We start from the raw sequence: 21,459 nt of genomic DNA, 5'->3' as shown, positions 1-21,459 counted from the left end.
TACTTATAGGGTCAGTACAGCAAATTGCCAACTTTAAAACATTCTACCGTGTGTGCGGAAGCAACAGTACCAGGTAGGAGAATCTACAGAGCTCATTAATTCACTGCAGTGCATTCCTCATATCATCATAGAAACCCTACAATGGAGAAGGAGGCCATTCGGCCCATCAAGTCTGCACCGACAACAATCCCACCCCAGGCTCTATCCCACAACCCCACACATTTACCTCACTAACCTCTCTAACCTACATATCCCGGGACACTAAGGGGCAATTTAGCATAATCCAATCAACCTAACCCGCACATCTTTGGACCGTGGGAGAAAGCCCACGCAGGCACGAGGAGAACGTGCAAACTCCACACAGTGACCCAAGCCGGGAATCGAACCCAGGTCCCTGGAACTGTGAGGCAGCAGTGCTAACCACTGTGCCATCCATTACATTACAGCATATTGAAAACTTTTATTGTCTGTGCATTGGTGCAATTCTGACCTTGATTTTCTTTCCGCATTATGGATCTTATTGAGGGCAGTAGGGGAGGGGGGAGTTTGTGCCTGGCATTGGAGTTGGGGTTCTCATGAAAATTCAGATGAGAATCTCACAATCCTCATTTGTCAGTTCTAAGGCAGAATGTTGGTGAGAACACAGGAGGAGGTCACCATCTGTTTTGGCCTGATCATAATCAAAAGGTGGCTGAATAACAAAATCTTCCATTTGTATTGCACCTCTGACTGAAGCGATTACCAAATGAAATTTGACGCTGATCAGCATAATGAGAAATTAGGGCAGCTCACAGAGAGAGAGCCGGAGAGGGTGAGAGAGAGAATTCCAGAGCTTAGGGCCGAGGCAGCTGAAAGCACGGTTGGCGATCATAAAGCAAAGAAAACCGGGGATTCTTAGGAGTGCAGAGGTATTGTGGAATTGTAGCTGAGTGGAGATAAAGTACATCACCACATAGTATCCCAGTCTACTCCATATGAATTCCCTTATGGCAAGTTTTAGATGCCAACTATGATCTTTTCTCGGCAGCAGGGCAATGGAGGGATAAAGAGCAAGTCAACTCAAATACTTTCCCCCCCCGGACAGTCGTAAGAGGGCAAGACCTGATGGCAAATCTGATGTTTCACTCATTTGCTAGTTAAATGATTTGCAGGAGACAAGAAACAAAGGAAATGGTTAACATTGAAGTCATGTTAGAAGTATATTAGTAAAACGAATGCAGTCCATACTCAGCTGGTGTGACCGGTTTCTGCATGCTTTGTGCAGTAAGACTCAAGCGTGGTCTTTTTTCTGGAACTTCATCACTGCTGCTCCCTCCATCGGTCTTGGGAATGTGCGTCAATTGTGTCTGGGTCCGGTTACATATTTCCTGAATGACAGCGGTCCCTTCTGCTCTCATTGCTATATACAAGCAGCTTAACAAATACTGAAACACAAAAGCATCAGCTTGATGAGTTATTAAACATAATCGCAAAGAGAACTGAATAAAAAGTAATACAGCTGTAACATTATCTTACTGGTGGGCACCTCATGCAGCCTTTCCAAGTCTAATGGTGACAAGCACAGGAGATGCAACTCCTGACCTTTTACCTCCTCCCTTCTCACCATCCATGGCTCCAAATGCTCCTTTCAAGTAAGAAGGTGATTATCTTGTACCTATTCTGATTTAGTATACGATACTCGCCAGTCACAACACGGTCTCCCCTACACTGGGGAGACCAGCCATAGACTGAGTGACCGTTTTACACAACACCCCCAATTCAGTCCGCCAGCATGAACCACTTGCCATTTCAATTCTCCACCTCGCTCCCACTCTGACCTTTCCGCCCTTGGCCTCTGAAAACTTGTTCAACTTTAACATTTCACAAGCAGCACTATGCTCCACTCATTGGGTATTTCATTTTGTTTTTGACAGGTGCTGGCAAAACTGCATTTACTGCCCATCCTTAGTTGTCAAAGACGAATGATGATGGGCCACCTTCTCGAATTGCTGCAATATTTGTGCTGTTGGACTTTGAAACGTTGGCCAGGATTTTTACGGCCCAGCCGCGGCAAGTCTCCTCACCAGCCGATGTGACAAGCCATTTAAATCTCTATTCGGTTCGGCAGGACCATAATACCCCGGTATTTGTGTTCTGTTCTCCAACAGAATATTGAAAGAAACAGTCAGCAACCATGATGAAAATCAAGAGCCTGAGGAGTGCTTATTTTCGTGTAACTGCAGCATTTTGTGTGAAGACCGACATCAATGTATTTGGCCCGTTGTTACTTCTCAGAAATCGTCCACAACGTTAACATATTGTTAGAATGTAACCGGTGACAACTTTGGTATTGCATGTCATGTGACCAATGGTAACAAGCTGTAAGGGTCAGCTGACCCAGTAAACCAAGGAACCAATTACGGAATGATGTGATGGTCAGCTGACTCACTATAAATAAGAACCTGTTTAGAATTGTGGGGAACTTGGATTGGCCCAGGGCGAGGCCCCAAGATTGGAGTAATGAAGTTTCTTTATGAAACCCTTTCTTTGATGTATAAGTTGGAGTAAGTTTCGTTATATTTTTATTGTCTGCATTTGAAGAGTTCCTTCTGAAGAATCACATATGACAAATATTTCAAGTCCAATGTCATCTTATGTCAGCAAACAGGGTGGTATCAGGAAGCTAGAGTTAGTGCATGGAGCGACATCTGGCCAAGGTGGAGGTCAGCACAAATGGGTTGGATGGCCTTTACTTGTTATCAATGCGAATATACGTTGCAGCTAATTTTCACACTGCAGATCCCACAAACACAATGAGATAAAGAATGAATTAATCTGTTTTGGTACAATGGGTTGAAGAAATACAATTAGGATAATTCCCTGGTCTTCTTTGTGCCACGAGAGTTTTTACTTTCACTTCAACCCATCAGAAGCTGCCAGGACATCTTTTTAACATCTCATCTGAAAGGGAGCGCTGCATTATGTTACCTCAGCGTTGCTGATCACAGAAAGCCATCAACAAAGATTCAGCTATAAGTTACCTGCAAACCATACTCACCGGGGTAAAATACATAATTGATAACAGCAAGAGGATGATAGGATTAACAAAAAAAAAATTACCTCCTGCTTGGGTTGAGTTCCTATCATCTCAGTTAAAGCTGTGCAAATCAAATGTATACGATGTTTCTGTATTGGCACCGCACACACAAGTCCTGATGGGGCAAACATCAAAAAGTGCTGGAATATTTGACAGAGAGCTAATCTCAATTTATCAGAATCAATGCGTTTCAACAGTCCATCTGCCATTAAGACACTCAGTTTGTCCATCAACATATTGAGGTAAACAGGTTCTATTGCAAACATGCTTGCGCGATATTCAGCAGTGACGGGAAAAAGCGCTCTGACCAAACGAGCAAATGGCTCCTCATATAACTCCAATTCTGCTTTGTCGATCTCTATCAACAGTTTAAAGAAATCAATAAAATTTGTAAAGAACATATTTGCCACTTCTTCTGGCGGTGGTCCTCCAAGGTTTATCAACTTTGTCAACAAAGCCAACACAATACTCTTAATCTTGGAACTGCCGTGCTCTAAAAGAGAGCAGCCTATTTCCCATAAGATGAGTCGTTGCCTTCTGCAAAACACACTGGAGAGGATCGAAGAAAGTATTCTCAGTAATGTGACCTCCAATAATTCTACTTGCAACACAGAGGTCAATTGCAGTGGTGCAGGGGTTAAATATTCTGCATTTTCTCTCTCAGCCACAACAAAACGATTAATTGTGAATGGCCAAAAGAAAGAATCTTGCTTAAGGTGCATCGCCAGCTTCTTCTCCCTCAGGCAGATTAGATCCTGAAAGAGGCCAAACAGTTCTTTCGTTTGCATTCCAAATATAAAGGGATTCTTGCTCTTGAACAGCCAAAGCAAGGAAAGTATAATCTTTGCGATACAGTCATGAAGCGCTTGACAGTTTTGGGCTGCAGCAATGCGAAGAAGCCTGGTTATGATCCAGTTACTGAAACCTTAAAAAAAAAGAAATAGCCATACTCAGATCAAATATTGCAAACATGACAAATATAAATTCTTTATTCAATCAGAGATTTAGCCCAGATTCAGACTGCAACCAGGGTACCTGTACCTCGATTCAGCAACTATTAGGCAATTGGAAACAAATATATTGGATAGATTTAAACAAATATAATTGGAAAAATATTTTTTTAAAAATAGCATACACACTGTATATGATTTAGCACTTTTATACTCTAATATCATTTTTCAGAAGGGAGTGCAACGAACTGGCACTCCATTGAATATTCAGGCTCCAAAATACTGTGTCACAAAACAGCAAGTTGTCAAAGGACACTTAAGTCACTGATAGCCATTGAGCTAAAACCACTCCTACCCTGCCTAAGAGCAGTTAATTCAACACTTGACAGGGATTGAAACCGGGGCAATAATAAACTAGACTGTAGCTTCATCATTTGAGCTCGATACAAGTGCCATTTTATGAATCATTATGATTAATTGAATTGAGATTAGAAGTTTGTTGTTAGAAAAAAATCAGTGCAATGCTATCGAGAAATTTCACCGCATCTTGCAATGGTTAAAATATTAGTTAGGAAATAGCACCTTCTTCAAGAAACAGAACAATAAAGGTGCACCCTCAATACAGTTCTAATAAAGAGAACTCTTAAAATGCATTCTAAAAGTTCATATTCTATCTTACTAAACCATGGTAAAGAAAATTGGATGTGGTGTAAATTGGGCTGATTTGCTCTGGCCCTTTTTGGGGCAAAGATCAATTTTTATTCCCCACATGTAAAAATAAAGCAATGTTCCAAGAAATTGATTTCTGGTAAAGATTATTAATCGCTTATTTGTTTTATTGTTTTGGGTGCAACACTCAAAAGTAAGGGCTGAAACACATTATTTTAAGTTGTATCTGGCATGAATGACCTGCATTTAACTGCTTCATACAAAAAACACAATTAAAGCAGCCATTGGTTTTACTGGAATGTTATTTTGGGTTTCATGCGTATCATTTAAACTCAATTTGTCAACAAACTGCAAAAATTGACGGTCAAAATTGAGCCACAGTAATGATAGATTAATATCCATTATTGATCTGTAATACTGGTGTTAAAACTGCGACAAATGTTTCTGTAGCTTCCACATACACTCACCAATACAACCGCACTCATCATCACTGCTGAGCCGCTGAATTGCTTTCATTGGTTTCTGTGGGGTGTTCACAAACATAAGAGGAAAGGACTTCATAATGTGCTGAATAAAATCCAACAACATCACGCATGTTGGCTGAGAGTCTGTCTTCTTCGAAAGCTCCAAAGCAACTGAAATTTCAACAGAAAAGGATTGTTTTAAAAGAAAGACTTGGACTTCTATAGTTTTCAAAACCACTGGAGATCCCAAAATATTTTACAGCCACTTAAGCATTAAGTGAAGTCACCATTATAATATAAAATGCATGGCAGCAAACCTGCACACAATAAACTTCCACTAATAGGTGACGACCAAATCATTTGTTTCTGCGATGTTGTTTTAAGGAGAAATAATGGTCAAAACACCAGGGATAACTCCCTGCTTCTTCCTGAAATAGTGCCGTGGGGTCTTGTGCATCTATTTGCGAAGGCTGATGGGGTCTCACTTTAAGATCTCGTCTGAAAGACGACATCGCCAGCAGTACAGCACTTCCTCGACACTGCACTGAAGTGTCATCCTTGATTTTTGTGTTCATGTCCTGAAGTGAGAATGGTACCAACTGAACCACAGCTGACACATTTTATGCATTGACTGATGGATAATTGATTCTAGGTGGTTGCTTTTTCCATGATGTTGTAGGATCGGTGAGGAAATATCAAGGGGAACAATTTTGTCAGCCGTTGTCATTACAATTGACAGCTAGGATGCTTCACACTGTCCGCCAGATCCTCACTGAAACAAAATTGTTTCAATCATCAAATTTTCCTTTGCTGTTGAACAGGAAACAATTTATCAGTATCTATTCTATTCCAAATTACTTCGCTATTCCCAGAGCCTGAAGCATTATTGTAGAAATTTGCAATGAAACAGATCACATGAAAGAAACAGGGTTTAATCTGCAATTCTAACAAGATAATTTAAGTGCTTTTGGAAGGATAAACAAGTTGTAGCAAATCCACAGTTATGCTGACACATGACAATATCCAAAATCCATAAAAAGTGCCATTTGCCGCAATGACACAAATACAAACAAAATCAACAATAAATTGGACTGAACAACACTTCCCCCAATCCCTTGCTCCTATATTCGAGGAAGATTAAAATGTGGAATTTGTGTTGTGGAGAAATCGCAGAAATGATCTGTTTATTAATCCTGTCAGATTTTTAAAATCTGATCTCGGAGTAAGGATAACACATCTTACGTTTTATTCCTTAATGCACTTTGAACGAATTGTAAGATGCAGGAGAGCAACCCAAGTTTGATTTTCCCTTCTTTGGGTATTATCTGGTTTCACTCTGGAACTCCTCAGATCCAAACTAAGTCAAGGCTACACAATCTTCTATAATAAGTTTAAAGAGAACACTATTTACTAATTTACTATTTACTAAGAAACTGCTAATCCAAACCCCTCCTTTCAATACAAAACTAATTACCAATATTGTACCATATCTACATGTAATAAGGGGAAGAGTGGGCAGAGGGTACTTACCAACATCCACATCTGTCAGCATCTTGTCAACAAACTGACAAAGAATCTGCCTTGGCTTCTGAACCACTGTATTGTAATCTTCTGGACTGGCACTGTTTGGAGAACCAGGTTACATATATGTTACAGCATGCTTTTCAATCTCGTCTCAAGTAGGTTGTAAGTTAAAGTTCAGGAACTTGCCTGCCTTTGAATATCACTAACTTTCTAATAAACAGCTATTTCCACATCATTGAGATGCTTCAATTTATAAATATAACCTCTCCCATGCCTTCTTCATCCAAAATTCCAACAAGCGCCACAAACTTGTTTGGCACTAAGACAAACATTTGAACTCTCTCTACTCCACCCCCCCCCACTCCTCTTGTCCAAGCCACACCTCAGATTCCCACACTACCCAAGCCCTGACCCATTATCTTCCAAAGTTTCTCTCCCATTTGCTCCCCTGCCAACCTGCCTATGAGCTAATCTTGTTCACTTCCTGCTCCCTCAACCCCACTTATAATTGGCTGATCATCCAGCTCTCCTTCCTGGTCCTTATGTTACCCAACATAAATGGTTCCTTTTGGTCAGTGACCATCCCTTTTACCTTTAAAAGCAGCACAGCCACCCTCAAATTCCCTGTCCTTACAAACTACTGCGCCATCTCCAACTTTCTTCTCCAATATCCTTGACCCTCAGGCCCTGTTTGAATAAAATGCTGCATTGGAATGATCGAGAATCGAGAGCCCTGATACCATGGAACAAATGCATGCTTTTCCCCTAAGTTCTAAACATAACATTTTAATTACATTATGGGTAACGAGATTAAAAACGTGCATTCACTGAAGCAGGCTCAGGGCGACCAATCATAGAAATCATAGAAACCCTACAGTACAGAAAGAGGCCATTCGGCCCATCGAGTCTGCACCGACCACAATCCCACCCAGGCCCTACCCCCATTTCCCTACATATTTTACCTGCTAATCCCTCTAATCTACGCATCCCAGGACACTAAGGGGCAATTTTAGAATGGCCAATCAACCTAACCTGCACATCTTTGGACTGTGGGAGGAAACCGGAGCACCCGGAGGAAACCCACGCAGACACGAGGAGAATGTGCAAACTCCACACAGACAGTGACCCGAGCCAGGATTCGAACCCAGGTCCCTGGAGCTGTGAAGCAGCAGTGCTAACCACTGTGCTACCGTGTCGTCCCCAATGGGCAACTCTGGTTCCTATTTCTTATTTCAAATGAGCATAGGGCAGCACAGTGGTTAGCACTGCTACCTCACAGCACAAGGAACCCAGGTTCAATTCCAGCCTTGGATGACTGTCTGTGCGGAGTTTGCACATTCGCCCGTGTCTGCGTGTTTCCTCCGGGTGTTCCAGTTTCCTCCTGCACTCCAAAGATATGCAGCTTAGGTGGATTAGGAGCTATGCTAAATTGTCCCTTAGCGCCCCAAGATGTGTAGGTTAGATGGATTAGCCATGGAAATGTGTGGGGTTACAGGGATAGGGTGGGGGAATGGGCCTTGGTGAAGTACTGTCAGAGAAACAGTGTAGACTTGATGGTTGAATGGCCTACTTCTGCACTGTAGGGATTCTATTCTGATATAGGAGGAGGATTAGGCCATTCAGTCCTTCAAGTCTGCTCCACCATTCATTCATAGCTGATGATCCACTCACCTGACGAAGGAGCAGCACTCCGAAAGCTAGTGGCATTTGCTACCAAATAAACCTGTTGGACTTTAACCTGGTGTTGTTAGACTCCTTACTAAGTTTCTCAACCCCATTCTTCCGGCTTTTGCCCCGTAACCTTTGATTCTCCTAACAATCAGGAACCTATCTGTCTTAAATACACTCACTGACCTGGGCTCCACAGCTTTCTGTGGCAATGAATTCCATAGATTCACCACATTCTGGCTGAAGAAATTCCTCTTCATCTCAGTTATAAAGGGTCATCCCCTTACTCCTAAGATCATATTATTTTAGTTTATTGGTGTCACAAGTAGACTTATATTACTGCAATGAAGTTACTGTGAAAATCCCTTTGTTGCCACACTCTGGCACCTGTTCGGGTACACTGAGGGAGAATTTAGCATGGCCAATGCACCTAAATAGCATGTCTTTTGGACTGTGGGAGGAAACCGGAGCACCCGGAGGAAACCCATGCAGACATGGGGAGAACATACAGACTCTGCACAGACAGTGACCCGAGCCGGGAATCGAACCCAGGTCCCTGGCGCTGTGAGGCAGCAGTGCTAACCACTGTGCCACCGTGCTGTCCTTTCATATTCGAAACTCAATTAGCGTTTATTTATTTAAAATAGCTTCAGAGTGAAATAAAGATGTTAAATCAGAAAAGTGGATATTTTGTCAGTGGGGGGTGTGTTTGCACCAATGCTCCCCGGGCCTGAGGCCTAGCCTCTGACCACACAGCAGCACCCTTTCCCCCTCTTAGCGGCGAGCTCACCTCTCCAGCTCCCGCAGGGCCGGCAGGATGGAAGCCATCTCCAGGCCCTGCTCACACATCCTGACTCCCAGCCTCGCCTGAACGCGGCCCAGCCCGTTATTATTAACTCAGTCTGCCGCTTCCCGGCGCGCGGCACAAGCCTGACCCCGCCCCCTCTACCCGCCACCCAACCAGGGAATAGGGGCGGGGCTCCTCCTGCCTGACCCCGCCCCACGTCCTGCTCAGCCAACCACAGCGAAGGGGCGGGGCTGCACGAACCCCGCCCCACTGCCTCCTCAACCAACCACAGCGAAGGGGCGGGGCTGCACGGACCCCGCCCCACTGCCTCCTCGACCAACCACAGCGAAGGGGCGGGACTAGTTCTGACTCCGCCCCCATTGCCTGTTGCACCAACCAGGGCTAAGGGGCGGGGCTTAATCAGACTGACTCTGCCCCTCTTTCCCCATGTGACCAACCACAGCAAATGGACGAGGCTTGGAGCGACCCCGCCCCACTACCCCGCTCACCCGAAACAAGGGCCAAGGGGCGCGGCTCTGACTACTGGGACCCGCCCATTCCCCTGTTGACCAATCAGATTGAAGGAGTGTGAACCCGTCCATTCCCAGTAACCCAATCAGATGAAAGGGAGTGGCGGCGTTCACCGACACCGCCCCCGGGGCACAGTCTGTCATTGGGCAGCTCTCCGGTGCCCTGATTGGTTGGCCTTTTCAGCGCGGTGATTGGCCGTGCGCTGGGAGCGCTCGGATTGGCTAGTGAAGGTTGGCGGGTTGGCGGGTTGTGGGTGTGCAGCAACTCACCCGGGAAAACAGAAACCCGCACCGAACCAAACCAGCCAGACAGCTGCCAAAGAATGGGGGAGGATGTGGTTCGCAGTCTTTACCTCACCCATGTCATCAAAGTTTAAAACTTTATTAATTTTGTATGCAAACAGATGAGTATGTAACAAATCCCTTCATCACCAATACAAAACTAATTAATAAAAGCATCAAAGGTTGTGTTCTCAGACCCCTACCATACCCTTTATACACCTACGACTGTATGGCCAAATTCCTCTCCAATTTTCAAATTTGCTGACAACACCACCATGGTGGGTCGGATCTCAAACAATGATGAAACAGAGTACAGGGATGAGATAGAGAATCTGGTGACTGGTGCGGCAACAATAATCTCTCCCTCAGTGTCAACAAAACGAAGGAGATTGTCATCGACTTCAGGAAGCGTAAAGGAGAACATGCCCCTGTCTACATCAACGGGGATGAAGTAGAAAGGGTCGAGAGCTTTAGTTTTTTAGGTGTCCAAATCACCAACAACCTGTCCTGGTCCCCCCATGCCGACACTATAGTTAAAAAAGCCCACCAACGCCTTTACTTTCTCAGAAGACTAAGGAAATTTGGCATGACAGCTACGACTCTCACCAACTTTTACAGATGCACCGTAGAAAGCATTGTTTCTGGTTGGTATGGCTCCTGCTCTGCCCAAGACCGCAAGGAACTACAAAAGGTCGTGAATGTAGCCCAGTCCATCACGCAAACCAGCCTCCCAGCCATTGACTCTGTCTACACTTCCTGCTGCATCGGCAAAGCAGCCAGCATAATCAAGGACCCCACGCACCCTGGACATTCTCTCTTCCACCTTCTTCCTTCGGGCAAAAAATACAAAAGTCTGAGTCATGTTTCAACCGAATCAAGAACAGCTTCTTCCCTGCTGCAATCAGACTTTTAAATGGACTTCCTTTGCATTAAGTTGATCTTTCTCTACACCCTAGTTATGACTGTAACACTACATTCTGCACTCGCTCGTTTCCTTCTCTATGAACGGTATGTTTCATCTGTATAGCGCGCAAGAAACAATACTCTTCACTGCATGTTAATACACGTGACAATAATAAATCAAATCAAAATCAAATTGCCCACATTGTGTCAGCAATACTTTTCACTGTATATTAATACATGTGACAATAATAAATCAAATCAAACGTTGGGAAGCTTGGTGGAGACTTAACCAAACTCTTCAATCCATATTCTAAATAACTTGTGGTCCCCCTGGACCATGACCCCATCACCGAACATCAAGCCATTGTTTCCAGGACGGTCAATGACCTCGTCTCCTCCGGAGATCTTCCCTCCACTGCTTCCAACCTTATAGTCTCCCAACCCCGGACAGCCTGCTTCTACCTCCTTCCCAAAATCCACAAACAGGACTGCCCCAGTAGATCCATCATGTCAGCCTGTTCCTGCCCCATTGAACTTACTTCCTCCTATCTTGACTCCATTCTCTCTCCTCTTGTCCAGTCCCTTCCCACCTATAGCCATGATTCCTCCAATGCTCTATGCCATATCAACGACTTCCAGTTCCCCGGCCCAAGCCACCTCCTCTTTACCATGGATGTCTAATCCCTCTGCACCTCCATTCCCCACCAGGAGGCCTCAAAGCTCTTTGCTTCTTCCTTGAACAGAGGTCTGAACAATTCCCATCCACCACCACTCTCCCCCATCTCGCTGAACTGGTTCTCTTACTCAACAATTTCTCCTTTAACTCGTTTCACTTCATCCAAATAAAAGGTGTGGCTATGGGCACCCGTATGGGTCCCAGTTATGCCTGTCTATGGGTTATGTGGAGCATTCCCTGTTCCAGTCCTACTCTGGCCCCTTCCCACAACCCCTTTATTGGCACATTTTGGTGCCACTTCGTGGTCTCGTCTGGACCTGAAAAAATTTATCAATTATGCTTCCAATTTCCACCACTCTATCACCTTCACATGATCCATCTCTGACACTTCTCTTCCCTTCCTGGACCTCCCTGTCTTCATTTCTGGTGATAAACTGTCCATCAATATCCATTACAAGCCCACCGACTCCCTCAAATACCTTGACTACAGCTCTTCACACCCCACATCCTGTAAGGATTCCATCCCATTCTCTCAGTTCCTTCGCCTCCACCATATCTGTTCTGATGATGCCACTTTCCAAAATAGCACTGCCGATATGTTTTCATTCTTCCTCAATCATGGTTTTTTACCCACTGTGATTGACAGGGCTCTTGACCTCATCCAACCCATCCCCTGGGCCACTGCTCTCATTCGCTGCCCACCTCCCAGAACCAGGATAGGGTCCCCCTTGTCCTCACTTTTCACCCCACTAACCTCCATATTTCAAAGGATCATCTTCCGCCAACTCCAGCATGATCCCACTACTCAACACATCTTCCCCTCACTCACCCTGTCAGCATTCCGCAGGGACCATTCTCTCCGGGACACCCTGGTCCACTCCTCCATCACACCCAACACCTCACCCCCTGCTCACGGCACCTTCCCATTCAACCATAGAAGGTGCAACAGCTGCTCCTTTACCTCCTCTCTGTTCACTATCCTAGGTCCTAAACACCCCTTTCAGGTGAAGCAGTACTTCATATGCACCTCCTTCAATCTGGTCTATTGCATTCGCTGCTCCCAATGCGGTCTATTCTACATTGGATAGACTAAACGCAGACTGGGTGACCGCTTTGCTCAACACCTTCAGTCCATCCGCAAGTCGGACCCAGACCTTCCTGTCGCTTGCCACTTCAACACTCCACCTTGCTCTCCTGTCCACATGTCCGTCCTTGGCCTTTTGCAATGTTCTAGCGAACTCCAATGCAAACTGAAGGAACAGCACCTCATCTTCCGATTGGGCACTTTACAGCCTTCCAGACTGAACAAAAAAAATCAGAAAAAGTTGACTCCTGCTCCTATCTCATATGTATGTATATTAATATAATGTAAGTTGCCACCCAAAAAAACCCAAAAAAGATCCCATAATATTTTTAGGCCAATGCCTGTTGCTTGCCTAATACATGCTTGATGCACGACTGCATACTTGATGATCTGGCATGTGCCCCCTGTGGTGACTTGCAATGATTTGGTGGAATGCAAGTCAAATGATGTGGTAAACTTCACAGGGGAAAGAACTGTCCCTATTTCAGAAGTTGACTTCATGTCAGCCTGGAGGAGAAAATAAAACTCAGTGACAACCTCAGAGAAAACAGGTCTCCTCAAACATTCTTAAGTTTGAGTGTCAGTTTCTGCAAACACCATTCCTGAGGCGTGGTTGGCATGAAAGTACTATGAAGGGTATTCTGCTATTGTAAAGTGTAATATGAATCGCAACATAGATTTCATTCTCAGCACTTTTCTACAACATAGGTGAAAAATTTGATAAGCAACGTTAACATACAAAAATACCTCATACGAACAATTTGAATTTTGGTGTGGAACCTCATTATTGTAACATTTCCTTTGCAACAAAGCCAACACAAGCCAGCAGTGCAGCCTACCATTTGCCCCTTTTTTCACTGCCACCAAGTATAGCATGGAAATACAGCGTTGCTGCGACTGATAATCCAACTTCCATTTGCCAATGGCAGAAACCATGCCAACAATAGAGCCTTCAACTTTCCGGTTTACATATTTGAAGCAGCAGGATCAATGGGCTTATTCTTAATCCATCCTTAAAATATTTAGTATGCAAAATGAACTAGATAAATTATGCAGTACCTGTGTGCTGCCACTAGATGTTAGAACATCCTTTGTAAATAACTACGTATGCAGTGACTTATATTGTTACCTCTATTATGAAATATTAAGAGTAAAAGTAGGAATACTGTAGAGGAGGAGGCAGTATTGTAATTGTGAGCCTTCTTATGTGTACTGGCAACTACTGAAATGTCAAGTTTAATTCCTTGCTTTTATTTAGTAAATGTATCAGTCCTTCCATTTCCCCTCAGACCCCCAGGTCTGATGGATCACAATTCTTGGACCGGAAGGTGGAATTGACATTTGCAACAAGTTGTTAGGAGGCATAAGAATATTTCTCACCCTGAATCCATTTTCCTCCAGATCACTGCCCTCCAATCAAGTTGGGCGGCACGGTGGCACATGGTTAGCACTGCTGCCTCACAGCGCAAGGGACCCGGGTTCAATTCCCGGCTTGGGTCACTGTCTGTGTGGAGTTTACATGTTCTCCCCGTGTCTGTGTGGGTTTTCACCAGGTGCTTCAGTTTCCTCCCACAGTCCAAAGACGTGCGGGTTACGTGGATTGGCCATGCTAAGTTGCCCCTTAGTGTCAGGGGGACTAGCTAGAGTAAATACATGGAGTTATGAGGATAAGGCTTGTGGTTGGTGCAGACTCAATGGGCTGAATGGCCTACTTCTGCACTGTAAGATTCTATGATTCTGTAAGCTCCAATTCATCATGTTGCCCTCCCACCAGATCCTCAAAAGGACAACAACTGAGATTTGGGGATTGAATCAATGTCGGCATGCTATGGTACTGGACCACCATTGTAAGGAATATTTCTTGTGTTTCTTTTTTATCTATTTTGCTGCAATCACTTAAGGATGTAATGCTTTACTTTTTAATGGTATCCTCCAGAGTTTTGCACAGCAATGCCGTTGTGTCTTTTGCTTACATTATTTCATTGTTTAGAATATAATTGATTATCAGACTTGCTGAAGCTATTAAATATCACTTCTTTTGATTTGATTTGATTTATTATTGTCACATGTATTAAACTACAGTGAAAAGTATTGTTTCTTGCGCGCTATACAGACAGAGCATGCCGTTCATAGAGAAAGAAACGAGAGAGTGCAGAATGTAACGTTACAATCATAGCTAGGGTGTAGAGAAAGATCTTAATGCAAGATAAGTCCATTCAAAAGTCTGACAACAGCAGGGAAGAAGCTGTTCTTGAGTCGGTTGGTATGTGACCTCAGACTTTTGTATCTTTTTCCCGATGCAAGAAGGTGGAAGGGAGAATGTCTGGGGTGCATGGGGTCCTTAATTATGCTGGCTGCTTTGCCGAGGCAGCGGGAAGTGTAGACAGAGTCAAAGGTGGGAGGCTGGTTTGCGTGATGGATTGGGCTAAATTCACGACCTTTTGTGTTTTCTTGCCGTCTTGGACAGAGCAGGAGCCATACCAAGCTGTGATACAAAAAGAAAGAATGCTTCTATGGTGCATCTGTAAAAGTTGGTGAGAGTCGTAGCTGACATGCCAAATTTCCTTAGTTTTCTGAGAAAGTAGAGGTGTTGGTGGGCTTTCTTAACTATAATGTGAGCATGGGGGGACCAGGACAGATTGTTGTGCATATATTTTAGGGGATGAATGAATTTTCTTTCATTTGTGGGATGTGGCTTTGCTGGCAACGCCAATATTTATTATCCATCCTTAATTGGTCTTGAGAAGGTGCTGCTGGTGAGCTACCTTCTAGAACTGATGTACCTAACTGTTAGGGAGGGTGTCCCAGGATTTTGACACAGCAACAGTGAAGGAACAGCAATATATTTTCAAGTCAGGATAGTGTGTAACTTAGAGTGGAACTTACAGATGGTGGTATTTCCATGCACTGTGTCACTTGTTCTTCAAGGTGGTAGTGGTTGTAGGTTCTAAAAGTGCTGTCAAAAGAACCTGGCGAGTTACTGTAATCCTTCTGGTAAATGGCTACCACAATGTGCAGCTGGTGAAAGCAGTGAATGTTTAAGGCAGTAGATGTGAGCTGCTTTGTCCTGGATGGTGTCGCGCTTTTTGAGTGTTGTTGGAGCTGCACTCATCCAGGCAAGTGGGGAGTATTTGTCACATTATTGGCTTGTGCCTTGTAAATGGTGGGCAGGCAGTGAGGTGTCAGGAGATGAATTTCTCAGAATTCCCACCCTCTTGCCTGCTATTGTAGCTCAGTATTTATATGGATGGTCCAGTTAAGTTTCTGTTTAATTTTAACTCCCTAAATATTGATGTTGGGGGATTCAGCAAAGGAAATGCCATTGAATATCAGAGGAAGTTGATAAGATTCTCTCTTGTTGGAGATGGTCACTGTCTGGCACTTGTGTTGCACGAATGTCACTTGCCACCTAGCAACCTGAATGTTGTCCAGGTCTTGCTGCATGCTGGCATGATTGCTTCATTATCTGACAAGGTCTGAGTTTAGTGGAACTAAACATTGTATCATCATCAGCAAATATACCCACTTGTCACCTTCTGATGACAGAAAGGTCATTGATGAAACAGCTGAAGATGGACGCTGCTCTGATGAGCTCTTGCAGCCATGTCTGGAAGTTGAGATCATTGGCTACTAACAACCACCACTATCTTCTTTTGTGCTAGGTATGGCTCCAATCACACTCAAACCAACATTCCCTCCCACCACAACCACCAACAACACCAACACCCTTGATTGCCATTGACCTGACATTTTCTAGGATTCCCTAGTCCTTTGGTCAAATGTTGCTTTAATGTCAAGGGCAGTCGCTTTCATCTCACCTTTTGAATTCAGCTCCATTGTCCATGTTTAGATCAATGCTGTAATGAATGGAGTCAAATGATCTGGTGGAACCCAAACTGAGCATTAGTGAACAGCTATTGGTGAGTGATTGCTGCTTACTAGCACCGTGAACAACAACTTACAACATTTGGATGATAACTGAAAGACTTATTGGATGGTAATTGGTCAGACAGACTCAATATACCTTTTTTGCATATAGGGCATACCTGGGCAATTTTCAAATTTGCTGGTAGAATCAGTGTTGTAACTGTACTGAAATCACATGGCTAGCAGTACAGCTAGTTCTGGATCAGAAGTTATCAGCACTACAAAATGTGTAGTCCCAAGACGTGTAGGTTACTGCTGGGTTGCTGTCTGGGCCCATACATAGCCTTTGCTGCATTGCAGTATGCTCAGCTGTATCTTGATATCACACTGAATTAATCAAATTGACTGAAGACTGGCAGTTGAGATGCCGGTGGCTTCAGGAGGAGGCCAAGATTAATCACACACTCTCTACTGCTGGCTGAAGATAGTTGCGCATGCTTGATACTGCCATCATTGAGGATAAGGGTATTTGTGGAGTCTCCTCCTCCCATTATTTTTTTAAAAGTCCACCACCATTTACAATTAATGGGGCAGGAATGCAGAGCTTTGATCTGACCCATTGTTTGTCAGATAACTTAACTCTGTCTATAGCATGCCATTTAGTGTGTTTAATCTGGTTTTATACTCATTTAACTTTTTCAAAGCTGTTTGGTACAACTAAATACCTTGCTAGACCATTTCAGAAGATAGTTAAAAGTCAAAAATATTGTTTTGGATCTGGAGTACCACTTAGGCCAGGCAGGGTAAGGACGGCATATGCCCTTCCCGAAAGGTTATCACTTGAAAGAAATTAAAGAATAGCTTTTCAATGTCATCAAACCAAAGCATCACTTTGACTGCAGCAAAATTGGCAACTTGTCATTTAATTTGAATATTTACAAGTGAAATTACCAAAGAGATTTAATTGAAATGATCAGCCATGATTGTGATGAATGGCGGAACAGACTCGAAGGGCCAAATGGCCTCCTCCTGCTCCTATCTTCTATGTTTCTATGAAATTAGTTTTACATGTTACTGTTCAACATTAAGAGCATTCAAATGGTTATTGGATAAACATATGGATGATATTGGAATAGTGTAGATTAGAGGGGCTTTAGATTGGTACCACTGGTCGGCGCAACATCGAGGGCCGAAGGGCCTGTACTGCGCTGTAAAAAAAAAAGTTCCAAGCATAGGCGTTTTGAGAGTCTTCTTTTGGATATTCCCTTAAATTGTCCACAATCTTTTTTCAACCAGTAATGTGAGTTGTTCTTGTCATCCTAACAGCAACCCATCAGCAATAGATCAATAGAGTCAGGGAGTCACAGAGGTTTACAGCATGGAAACAGACCCTTTGGCTCAACTTGTCCATGCAGCCCCTTTTATTAACCCCTAAGCTAGTCCCAATTGCCTGCATTTGGCCCATATCCCTCTATACCCAACTTACCCATGTAACTGTCTAAATGCTTTTTAAAAGACAAAATTGTACCCGCCTCTACTACTACCTCTGGCAGCTTGTTCCAGACACTCACCATCCTCTGTGTGAAAGAATTGCCCCTCTGGACCCTTTTGTATCTCCCCCCTCTCACCTTAAACCTATGCCCTCTAGTTTTAGACTCCCCTACCTTTGGGAAAAGATATTGACTATCTAGCTGACCAATGCCCCTCATTATTTTATAGACTTCCATAAAATCACTGCTAAGCCTTCTATGCTCCAGGGAAAAAAGTCCCAGTCTATCCAGCCTCTCCTTATAACTCAAACCATCAAGTCCCGGTAGCATCCTAGTAAATCTTTTCTGCACTCTTTCTAGTTTAATCATATCCTTTCTATAATAGGGTAACCAGAACTATACACAGTATTCCGAGTGTGGCCTTACCAATGTCCTGTACAACTTCAACAAGACGTCCCAACTCCTGCATTCAATGTTCTGATCAATGAAACCAAGCATGCCGAATGCCTTCTTCATCACTCTGTCCACCTGTGCCTCCACTTTCAAGGAGCTATGAACCTGTGCCCCTCGATTTCTTTGTCCTGTAACTCTCCTCAACGCCCTACCATTAATTGAGTAAGTCCTGCCCTGGTTCGATTGACCAAAATGCATCACCTTGCATTTATCTAAATTAAACTCCATCTGCCCACTGGCCCAATTGATCAAGATCCCGTTGCAATCCTAGATAACCTTCTTCACTGTCCACTATGCCACTAATCTTGGTGTCATCTGCAAACTTACTAACCATGCCTCCTAAATTCTCATCCAAATCATTAATATAAATGACAAATAACAGTGGACTCAGCATCGATCCCTGAGGCACACCGCTGGTCACAGGCCTCCAGTTTGAAAAACAACCCTCTAAAACCTCCTCTGTCTTCTGTCATCAAGCCAATTTTGTATCCATTTGGCTACCTCACCCTGGATCCCGTGAGATTTAACCTTATGCAAAACCTACCATGTGGTACCTTGTCAAAGGCTTTGCTAAAGTCCATGTAGACAACATCAACTGCACTGCCCTCATCTACCTTCTTGGTTACCCCTTCAAAAAACTCAATCAAATTTGTGAGACATGATTTTCCACTCACAAAGCCATGCTGTAATCTCTAGACATATACAGTAGAGGATAGATGCTATGCAAATAATTCATTGCGTGCCATTGTGCTGCATAATTTTCAAATGCTGTGAGCATAATTGAACAATTCTGCCTGTATTTTCAATTCAAACTATATGTTTACATCTATTTAAATATGTATGATGGTGCAAGGAAAACAAATAAAGGGAAATTAACTGGGCAAATGAAATGGCTTTAAAACAAAAAACCTAAAGGAGAAATACAATCTGGAAATGGTGACCAATGACAAGCCAAGCTCACAGTGACCACCAAGATTAGGCAAAGAAAACTCCAGAAGATATTTAATAGAAATGCTAAGTTAAGCATACTGTACAGCAGATCACTGAGGCGTGCTTAGATATTCAACGTAATAATGCTATAGATCTTTAAATTATATGATAACTCTACTGGAAGCAGAAGGATGATATAAACTCATTTACACATAGATTCAGCAATTTGGCTAAACTCTTAAATTTAGCATTATGATGGTATGCAAACTAGGAATCAAATTCACTTTTATTCCACCTGTCATGTTCTTGCCCATCCGCTTAGCCTGCCCAAGTCCCCTTGAAGTCTCCTTGCATCCTCTTCACAACTTTTAAAACAGGCATTTACATTATGATTCTTACCTAGATTCAAGTTGGATTTCAATGGGAAATAAATTGGATATATCTTGTTGCTACTCGGGAGGTTTGGCAAAAACGAGAGCTTTACTGTCCAAAGAAAAAGAACCAAGCACTGGAAATCTGAACTTTAAGAAATTAGAAATGCTGCAAGTACACAGCTGGTCCATCAACATCTGTAAAATGACAAGACAATGCAATGTTTTTGGTGTTTGCCCTTTCTCAGAACTGAAAACTAAATGGAAGCAAACATTTTGGTAAAATTAAAAAAAAGGAGACAATAGAAGGATGGGAAAAATAATAGATAACAGTCTAATGAAGTAGATGAAAATAAGGGATTGCATGCACCTCAAGTTGAAAGAAATGATAAGGAGATAAGGCAGCATTATTCAATTATGCTTGCAGTAATGGAAAATTATGCAGTGCAATGGCACACAATGAATTATTTGCATAGCATCTGTCCTGTAGTTGAAAGAAAGGGAAAAGATAATATGAATGCAAGCTAGTGAGAAACATAAAGGCAGACTGTTCAAGCTCCTTTAGGTGTGTAAAAAGGAAAAGATTAGCAAGGACAAATGCGGGACAATTACATGTGGAAACAGGAGAATTTATAATGGAATAAGGGGAAATGGTGGAGAAACTAAACAATTACATTGTGTCTGTCTCCACGTTGTTAAGGACCAGATCAGAAACTCCAAGGTATTTTATGAAGTTAGCCGAAACCCTAACTTTTAGATTTGATTTTGACGTTAAGGTGAACGTAGGATGTTTCACTCCAGGTATGATTCAAATGACCCACTACGAAGCTTTTAGCAAAATAAACTTTATTTAAGAACAGTTAGAATATAACAAAAATGATGAGCATACATGTTACCAATTAAAAAACTTAAACTTGACAAAATATAACTCTTAACTGCTAGGCATCTCTGTTGTTCCAATTTAGCAGTAATCCCCACTGTCATGAATCCCTTCTTTAGAACCAGTTACTGCAGAAACCAAACGTATTAGATTTCCAGCCTTTTGACACTTCTGGAGAGTGATCCTGACGGACATTTGTCTTCTAATTCTCATGCAGCGACTTCCAGAGAAAGCTCCACCCCCAAACAGTAGAATCTTAGAGTAAAATTTTTATTTCTTGACAGAATCCAGTCTCCACTTCAAACAGAATAAGCGATACAAGTAAAGCAAGCTCTCTCTAAAGAGCTCCAAAACAGAGTATCCTGAATTCTCTGTGAAAGCCAGCTCTACCCAGTCATCTGACCTTACCTGTCAATCAATCTAACCAAGCCCAACTCTGCCATATCCCAGGGGAAAACACAAAACAACAGAACTCTACATTAATTCAGATCAAAACAAACACTGCATCAATTAAGATCAATTATGTTACGGCAGTAATAATAGTGCTGCTGGACCAAGACAAAATAGGCGGGATCTTACGGCCTTGCTTGTCCCAAAACCATAAAATCTCATCCGAGGTCAATGGATCTTTCCATTGTCCACCCCTCGCCCACTCCAATTCCCATGCCAAGCAGGGTGGTAAAATTTCGGCCAATGGCTCCAATAAAATCGAAGGGACCAGTAAACACATTCACAGAAACATGTCTAAAATATATTTCTTAAAGGCACAGTTTCATCACAACATAGGAAGGTACAGAAAATCTCCCAGAAGTACTAGGGGATCAAGGGGCTTGTGAAACTGAGGAACTGAAAGAA

The 21,459-nt window shown here is 43.1% G+C and overlaps 1 protein-coding gene across 2 annotated transcripts in view; it reads right to left on the bottom strand.

Moving 5' to 3' along the window:
* Positions 1–9,270, bottom strand: part of atr (ATR checkpoint kinase) — an 81,203-nt gene extending 71,933 nt beyond the window's left edge. For both annotated transcript variants that reach the window (XM_078205597.1, XM_078205604.1), the window contains exons 1-5: positions 9,142–9,270; positions 6,690–6,781; positions 5,163–5,330; positions 3,100–4,001; positions 1,228–1,424 (exon numbers count right to left, since the gene is read on the bottom strand). In XM_078205597.1, the coding sequence (XP_078061723.1) occupies positions 1,228–1,424; positions 3,100–4,001; positions 5,163–5,330; positions 6,690–6,781; positions 9,142–9,200 (1,418 nt within the window). In that variant the 5' untranslated portion in view covers positions 9,201–9,270. The remainder of the gene's footprint in view (positions 1–1,227; positions 1,425–3,099; positions 4,002–5,162; positions 5,331–6,689; positions 6,782–9,141) is intronic.
* Between the last annotated feature and the right edge of the window lie 12,189 nt (positions 9,271–21,459).

Source organism: Mustelus asterias, chromosome 3, assembly GCF_964213995.1.
Source record: "Mustelus asterias chromosome 3, sMusAst1.hap1.1, whole genome shotgun sequence".
Classification (NCBI taxonomy): Eukaryota; Metazoa; Chordata; class Chondrichthyes; order Carcharhiniformes; family Triakidae; genus Mustelus; species Mustelus asterias.
Note: the sequence above shows the minus strand (reverse complement) of the source record. Positions and strands in the feature narration are given on the sequence as shown.